At 36.9% G+C, this 9,113-nt stretch overlaps 1 protein-coding gene across 1 annotated transcript; it reads right to left on the bottom strand.

The window, feature by feature from the left end:
• Positions 1 to 495: 495 nt before the first annotated feature.
• LOC105526216 (trace amine-associated receptor 3) lies at positions 496 to 9,033 on the bottom strand. The gene is made up of 2 exons (XM_011962151.1): positions 8,986 to 9,033; positions 496 to 1,628 (listed from the first exon to the last, which is right to left on the bottom strand). The coding sequence occupies exon 2, from the start codon at positions 1,541 to 1,543 to the stop codon at positions 512 to 514; it is 1,032 nt and encodes a 343-aa protein (XP_011817541.1). The 5' UTR covers positions 1,544 to 1,628; positions 8,986 to 9,033; the 3' UTR covers positions 496 to 511.
• Between the last annotated feature and the right edge of the window lie 80 nt (positions 9,034 to 9,113).

Here is a 9,113-nt window from a genome sequence, read left to right as displayed (position 1 = left end):
TTATAAAATGATGGTTAATGATTCTCCCAAGGCATATGATAAGGCAGGCCACTAGTTGATAACAAAGGCCGACCTTAAGGCACACTTCCTTCATGGACCCACAGGCCGCAATGATCTTCCTTTTCCTGAATTCCTAGAATGGTATCAGATAGGAACCAAAGTGAACACTTTTTTAAAAATTCTTATATTGCTTTTTAATTGTCTCATGTATGTAAATCTAGGCCTACCTATTCTGAACTATGTTGTATATTTCTTTTGTACATTTTCCCCACCAGTCAGAGGTGAGTGTGGATTGGAAGTGAGTTAACAATTAACAAATAACTGAATAATAGATTTACTAGTCAAAGATAGTGAATGTGCCTCTTGTGTAGGTGATAGAACACTTACCTCAATTACTGAAATTTAATAGTATCATGTTTGTAGTGATCTGGAGATTTAAGGTATATATTGCAAGTCAAAATAATAACAATCTCTTTTGCAATATTCTATTCACTTTCACAACAGCTTTTTATTAATGTGCGTCAGGAAACAAATTTGCAGTTTCTGAATGGGAACTGAATATTTTTCCTGACACTATGTACTTGAGTGCTTTCTGAAACCACGGATAAAAAAAGCCATGAATAAGAGGGTTGCAAGTAGAGTTGAAGTACCCAAGCCACACTAAAAGATCCAATATTAGTATGGGAGTGGAGTAGTCTAGGTATGGGTCAATGAGAACAGCAAGGAAACAAGGCAACCAGCAAGCCAGAAACACCCTCATTACTATACCCAGGGTCTTCGCTGCTTTCCTGTCCTTTTTCTTGGATAGGTGTTTTTTCACTGCCCCCTTTGTGCTTTCAGGCACGTGGCTGATGACTCGAGCATGCTGTTTGGAAACGATAAAGATTTTGCCGTAAATACCAATCATGATGGAGCCAGGGGTAAAGAAACATGTAGTGAACAATATTGTCCCCCAAAATTTGTTGAAAGTAAGGGCACAGAAATTGAAGCAAGCGACAAGTATCTTATAGCTCTGCATACCGGAAACATTGGCCTCGGATAGAACTAAACCAAAAGAAAAAAGAGCAGGAACTGACCAGCAAAATGCCAACAGTCGCTTTATGGTGGAGCTCGTCATTCTGGTTGTGTAATATAAAGGGTAACACACAGCATAAAATCGATCAATAGCAATGGAACAGAGGTGGAAAATGGAGGTCAGGCTGAGCATCATGTCAAAGCTCGTGTGGAATTTACAAAAGCCATCTCCAAAGTACCAGCAGCTCTCCACTGATCGCACCATGCTGTATGGCATAATGACAGAACCCAGCAGAAAGTCCGTGGTTGCCATGGAGAGGATCAGAAAGTTTGTGGGAGAGTGAAGCTGTTTGAAATGCGATATAGAAACCATTATAACCAAGTTTCCAAAAATAGTGATAATCATGGCTCCAGTCATAACCGAATACATTATCACCCGCACATGAAAAGAGCGGTTGGTGGGAGGACAGGATTTATTTACAAATTTTGGACAACTGGATAGGTCTTCGGGAATATAAGTTAGATCCATGGTGCTTTACCACTTGACATTTCTTTCCAGAAGGATGAGTCACTGTTTCTTCTCTTCTTAAAATGATTCCAGTAAATTTCAGCTCCTAATAGTACAAGAGTGTTCAAAGTTATCTCTTATTAATTCACTTCCACTGCAATTTATTTAAATATTTTAAATTACATCAACTGTGTTTGCTTTCTGAGTTACCTGCTGCATTAGAAAAATGAAATTTTTCAATTGTGTATTCTTTCTTGTGTTATCCTATTTAATTCTATTTCATCCATCTATCCACCCATGTATCCAACATAGGTTTATCTATTGACTGTTTTATTCCTGGTAAAGAATTGGGAGATTTTCAAGAATTTTTGGTCAGCTTTCACTTTGAACAGACACATTCCTAGAAACTGTTTTGAATGTGGCTGCTAACATCTCTTGCATCATAAAAAATACTCAATACACAAAAACCAAGTGAAATGCCAAAGTTTTTCTTCAGACATTCTTTTGATAATTTGCAATCTTCATTTGTAAACAGTGTGCAAATATTTTAAGAGTTATAAATGGCATATTGCTGCCAAAACATGCAGTACCATGAAACATGGCTGTTGAAAGCCATGTGCCTATGGGTTAAACCATGCACCTGGGTCAGTGCTTCATAGCTTCTCTGTTTGCTACTCTCTTCCTGTCCTTGCTTCTGCCTCTCCTGTCCTCTACTCTTCATGCTCCTTCCCTGTGTTTCTTAAGTCTTATAGCTTCTCTGAGATTCTAACTAGTGAAGCCACGTCATATGTTCCATCCCTGAGAGACCAATAAAAATTACAAATTCCACACTCACAGACCCAGTTACTCAAATCTCACATGACTCCTTTTGGTCACCGTGGGCTGATTAAAGGAGGGTGGACAAATCGCATAAATAAAAACTTCCAATGAATTGTCACACTTGCTTTGCTATTTGCTTTGGAATACACATCACCCTGAAAAGCCACTCCCTGGCAGCCTCAAAAGAAGCTTGACACTGTGCCTATAACAAAGCACGGAGTCTGCTTAGTGGGTCACAGAAAAGTAGGTTCAATCTTGAGTGAATCAGACAGAGGAGACACCCTGGGCCTATGCTGAATTCTCCCAAGTTATATAAAGATTCAACTGCAGTGTACATTTAACAAATTCATCTAGTTAGGCAGATTCAGTTTTGTTTTTCCTTTAGAATCCTAAGAAAGAGCACAAAAATAACCTCCAAGAAAGAGCAAAAACTGACCCCTTCCTCATCTCAAGGTGCTATTAGTTCCCTTCCTTCCTTTTGATTCTGTCATTCTTCCTGACTGACAGGGAAGAAAAGGAACTTTGTGGTGACAAAAGAACCTGAATTTTGCTGGTTAGAGACATTTCTTATTACCAAGTCACAGGAAGGTGTCTCCTTGGACCTTTTATAGAGCTGACTGTTGCATGTGACTCCCTCATTTCTCTAAGTTAAAGGTTTGCATCAGCGACTTCCAAAGAGGAGGTAGCAAAAGAGGCTTGCATTGAGAGTTCTAGTCCAGCTTCTGCCATCAGCCAGCTGTGAACTCTCAGTGATGGGATGTGTGCTGGGGTAGATGAGGAGCCTTGCAGGCTTTTCCAGCTCTGAAAGTGTGGAATCACTGTCAACAGAAATGTGGTTCATTTTAAAACATCTTCTTGTAAACAAATAAGAAACAGAAGAGCAGAGAAACAAGATGAAAGAGAGATATGAAATAAAGTTTGGGGTTCAATGCAGAGATTCACTGAATGGTACTTTCATTCCTTGGACATGCCTGATCAATATTAGTTATTATTTAGCCATAAAAAAGAATGAAATCTTGTCGTCTGCAACAGCATGAGTGGAACTGGGGGATAATATGTTAGCTGTAACAGCCAGGCATAGAGAGACAAATGTCTCACGTTCTCCCTTATTTAGGAAGCAAAAACAAAACAAAACAAAACAAAAAAGCATTGAACTCATGGAGATAGGGAGCAGCATGGTGGTTATCAGAGGCTGGAAAGGACAGTGGGGAGAGGGGGATAAGGAGGGAATGTTTTTTGGGTACAAAAATACAGTTAGATAGAATGAATATGATCTAGTATTAAGTAGCACATTGGGTGATTATAGTTGATAATAACTTACTGTATATTTTAAAATGACTAAAAGAGTAGAATTGGAATATTCCTAACACAAAAGAAATAATAAATGCTTGAGATGATGGATACTCCAGTTACTCTGGTTTGACCATTACACATTGTATTCCTGTATCAAAATATCACACGTACCCTATTAATATGTACAACTATTATGTATACATCGTAATTTCAAAAAATGTTAAAGGAAAAGTTGATCAGGTTCAGGATAGGGTACCCCAAAATATGGCACCTTGGCATTTGAGGAAATAGTGGAAGCAAGTTTACTCTGGCCTTCTCCCACTTCTTCCCTGAAGCAGACCCTAAAAGAATGATCTGGTCTTCTCCTAAAATAGGTCATAAGACCCTCTTGTGTCCTATACTCGGGGGAAAAGAATGTCACACAAAGATACCAAGAAGAATCTGAACAATCAGGCCTTGTTAAGTTAGCCCCCAGTTTATTACTATTATATCATATCTTTTTGTCATATTTTTGCATGACTGTTCATAAAAATGCACAGTTTTTACTGTTTCGAGGCAGTATTCATTATTGAAGTATCCTGTGTCATGTAAAATTTATATTAAATAAACGTGTGCTTTTCTCTTGTTAAAAATTATATTAAGGATACTTTTCTCTCCATTATAGATAGTCTTCCACTCACTGCCTCTCTTTATTCTTTAGTTTTCACCAAGGAAAGGTTGTGAACATCTAGCCTGGGCTCCGTTTGAGCACATTAGTGATAGTACTTGAGAAATAATTGTTGAATTTATATTTGTGTTAAAAAATATATGAACTCACCACCATGAGACAAGTAACTTGTCTATCCATCACCACTGGACTCTTAGTATCTAAGTTAAGTCTTCTAGTATACACTAGAGACATATGTTTGAATGAATAAATCTACACATAAATTGTAAATCATTACTGCTTTAAAAATATCTGCATTGTTTCAATGAAAGCAATTAATTCAGTGTGCTTAAAACGTCCCTATAAATGAATGGACTCATTTCAGGAGCACACTTCATGGAAATTTCTTCTGGTATTGAATTGTTGACGGTGTTCTTATAAAATAACCCCTGCCAAAGTAGCATTTAGACAGAAGGAGCTGAGAGATTTTGTGCAGACATAATTTACTGATCCTGTAGCATGAGGAAACAAGAGATTTTGGCTCTGGACAGAGATAGACAGTGTTAGTAGAAGAAAACAAAAGTGGAAGTATTTCAGCTAAATGCAGTTGGGAGGTGCTGCTACCAGTGGCATGACACCCCTCAATGTTCCACTGAAGTGTGAAGATGGGGTTGTCTTGGCTCTTTTCAATCCCATATGTGATGTTCACACCTTATCTACCACTTAGAGGAATTGGGGATTTTCTTCCAGCTAAAACTCACATACTCTCAAAGATAAAAGGAAACACTCTCGCAGAATACAGACTTGCAGTTAAACTCATACAGTATTTAAATCCATGAATACATATGCAGTTAATGTTTATGATTACACAGGAGACTCTGCCACACCCCAGTTGCCGCTATGACCTTATCGATCACAGTCACGACATTTAAGCAACCTCACATAGGTCTTACGTATAAGTAACTGTTTCATGTTTTAAGCATTGGGAGGATTCTATAAGATGTTTCAACATGTGATCAAATCTTTCACTATGTGCAACTTCCTATATACACAAGGAAAATTCATACACTTTCAGAACTGGAGAAGGCCATAAATGAAATATTTACAAAGATGTATTATGTAGTGCAATTTCTAGCCTCATCGTTATCTTAACATTCCCCAGTGGGCATCTGTGTAGTAAGAACACAATGAGGCTCACAATAACCAGCTTTAACAAACTAACAATGTTCTTTTGGAAAACTGTATTCTAATTTCCAAATAACTGATTTGCAAATAAACTTTTATTGTTTCATAATACGTTTATACATTTGAAGTCGACATGCAGATCTTTGCGGTCATTAACATTGTTAACATTGTTCCTACCTTCCTTCCTGCTTTTCTTCATAAAAATTATGCTAGCTCCTTTAACTTTTTTAGACTTTTATGTCATCTATTATGTTGAATCAAATAGCCTGTATGAAATTCTCATTTTTTAAGTTACAAATGTTCAAATATTAATAATTACAAATAATTTCCTGCTGGGACCTTTTCATTTTCCTCCTCAAGTTTTAGTTTTAAGCACGGACTAAGGTTAGCATATCTCCAGCCACATACATTTGGAAAAAGTCAGATTTGCAATGCAATATATCATGGAGTTAATGCTTGTTGAAGAGAATCTTTGATTGTCTGGACACATTCATTTGAGTAGAAGGTAGAGATGACTTAACAGCAACACCAAGTTAGGAAACTAATTTTCACAGCCTTCCATGATGAATACCATATAACCTGTAGTAGACTATAATCGTGGTTCTGACCACAGAGGCAAGCATTTGTACATGTGCTCTACCTGGCACCAAATAAAGGTGTCACTACTGCCACAAAACATGTTCTCCTCTTCTAGAACCTACCTATCTGGGCAAAGAACTTACAATTGCCATTGCCACCTATGTATGTACGTACAAACACATAAATCAATATAAATTATAATTTCATTTTTCCTTGTTGGAAAAACAGGTAAGAAAGATAAGCAAAGGAAGATATGAGCTATTAGTGTTCCCCTTCTTCAATGTATTAACTCAGATTACATGTACAAATAAGCAGATTTTTAAAGGTTTCTCATTTGAACACAAATTTGGATAATGTCATAAATAATTCTCCTTTAAATTCTGACAGCCCTAGGGCTCTTGGAATTTAAGACTGAAGTCTAAAATTATTGATATATAATGCCAAAGAGGAAAGTGCATTTTAGTATTGTTGAAATACCTAACTACGTTTACTGAATCATGTCTTGTATAGTTCTTGTACTTTGCAAAAGTATTTTATATGCCACTATATAAAAATTTGCCAACCTTGTCAAATGAATTTTGATGGAAAAATTAAGACCTTTCTTTCACCAGAAAATTATAATGATTATTTTTTAGTTAAAAACTACCTTCTCAATTGCAACCCATTTCAACAATTTCTGATTCTTTATAAAATGCAACTATCACTATTCACTTATTTTGAAGAAGAGAATAAATCAGCAATAATTTAAAAAGAATAGAACATTTCCAATTCTTTTTATTGACCCAGTACCTTCCCTTTCCTGATATGTTTGTTGTGAATCAATGACCCTCTTCTTGTGGCTTTGCAGGTGCGATATCAGGAAATTCCTGAAAGTTCAGTGTAGAGGATTAAGATATCTGATTGCTATATAAGTTTGCTTCTGCTCTCAAGAGAACTGGAATAGAGAACTCAGATCCAGGAGCTTCCAGATAGGCACTAACTGTGGAGTCCCGGTGGGATTACTCTTTTAACTTTCTCAAGAGATATTGAAATACCCTGGGTGTTTTATTTGTTTGTTTGTTTGTTTGTTTGGATTTTTTTTGAGACAGAGTCTTACTCTGTCACCAGGCTGGAGGACAGGGGTGCGATCTCAGCTCATGGCAACCTCTGCCTCCCGGGTTCAAGCGATTCTCCTGCCTCAGCCCCCCAAGTAGCTGGGACTACAGGTGCATGTCACCACGCCCAGTTAATTTTTGTATTTTTAGTAGAGACGGGGTTTCACTATGTTGGCCAGGATGGTCTCCATCTCTTGACCTCATGATCTGCCCACCTGGGCCTCCCAAAGTGCTGGGATTACAGGCATCCCTGTGTGTTTTTAATGGCCCAGTTTGTTTTATTTTTCTTTCCAAATGAAAGACTATTTTATATCTGATTTCATGATCATTCTAGGAAGATTAAGTACAGACATTTCCATATATTGAAAATACACAGATGTATGGGCTCAATTAAATGCTGGCTAATATCCAAGGGGGGAATAATTGTCTGAATCATAAAAGGTTTCTGTTTATACTTTGATTCCTAAAGGTAATGAGAAAGTACTGGGATGGGAGAGAACTTTTATTTTTACTTCAGTGATTTATACAAGTTTGAATTTTGAAAATCTTTATTTTAAAAAAAGCCAGTTAAAATGTCACAAATCCGAAAAAATAAAAAAGTTCAGTAAACAAAGAACACAGAATAAGAAGTCAAGAGAGCTGGGCTCTAGTCCTGCACTTATAGCTAGTTGTATAATCCAGGGTAAACCACTAAATCCCCCAGGCTCAGTTTTCGCATTTGTAACTTACTATAAAATTCTGGGTGTTGAGGAAGATGACTTTATTAATCCTGGGAAATGAAGGCAGAGTGAATGGTAGAAGACAGCAAGTATGCAGGATGCTGGATCGCTCTGCCATCCTCACTAGAACACAGCAAAGTGATTACATTTTGAAACGTAAAAGGACATTGAAAAGGTACTGACAGATTTGCTTTCATAACTGCACCTGGATACAACTACTCTCTTCTTGAAAACTTACAATTTTCATTGCTATAATGTAAATGAAGAAATTAAACAAGGAATATTTCAGTGAAACTACCATATATAAACACACACACACACACACACACACACACATTCACAGAGATATATCTGAAAATAAAACTTCATGAAGCTATACTTAGCCTCGGTGCAAGTGATGTATTTTGATATTATCTATTTTCTTCTATTCTAGTTTGCTTTTCATTAAAAATGTTGTTTGCAGCCAGTGGTTTACTGGAACCACCCATGATTATTTTCAAGAATAGTTTGTTAACTTTTCAGGACATTACACTTATAGGTTAAAATCACTTATAAGGAAAGGGTTTTTAAATGTATATACCATGGAAATCCTCAAACTCTACAAATTAGGACTTTTTTTTTTAGAGCCCAGTGTTGAACTTATACCAACACTTCACTGGTCACAGCCCATCAGTTATTAATGAGTCTCAGCCTGAAGTTAATAATTTTCTTCTTTATCTCTCTCTCTCATTCTTGTGTTATTAAAAAGTATGTGTATAAATATCAAGCAAAAAGGTAAGATGGACTCAAAACAAAACTTAAGTAGGTATTTCACGTTTATTAAAACATCAGAACACCAAATAGCAATACAAAATGTGGATGAGCCTATGGAGGAAAGGAAGACACTGAACAGAGTTCTACTCCATGTAACATGGAAACTAACCAGCTGCTGTGATTAGGATGGCTTCTGAATGAAAACCTGCCTGAAGTCGGTAGCCCCAGTTACTCAGTTTGCCATTTCTTCGTTTAGTTAAGAAACGTTTGTTCTCACAACAGCAGAATCTAGTAAAGGCTTAACTCTCAGCTAACACATAACTGACTCCTGGAAGAATATGGGTTTTCGAAATTGTTATTTCCACATTTACTCACCTACCATTTTTGGTTGCTGATGTTCCAAAGTACAGCTGATAAGATACTGAGGAACAAAAATGAAATGGGAATATCACACGAAGTGTCAGTGGTGGAGTGGGGGACAAGCAGTTCCCAAGCTCAGCCTA

Source organism: Colobus angolensis, unplaced genomic scaffold (genome assembly GCF_000951035.1).
Source record: "Colobus angolensis palliatus isolate OR3802 unplaced genomic scaffold, Cang.pa_1.0 Scaffold58, whole genome shotgun sequence".
Lineage (NCBI taxonomy): Eukaryota > Metazoa > Chordata > Mammalia > Primates > Cercopithecidae > Colobus > Colobus angolensis.
This window is presented reverse-complemented; position numbering and strand designations above follow the sequence as displayed.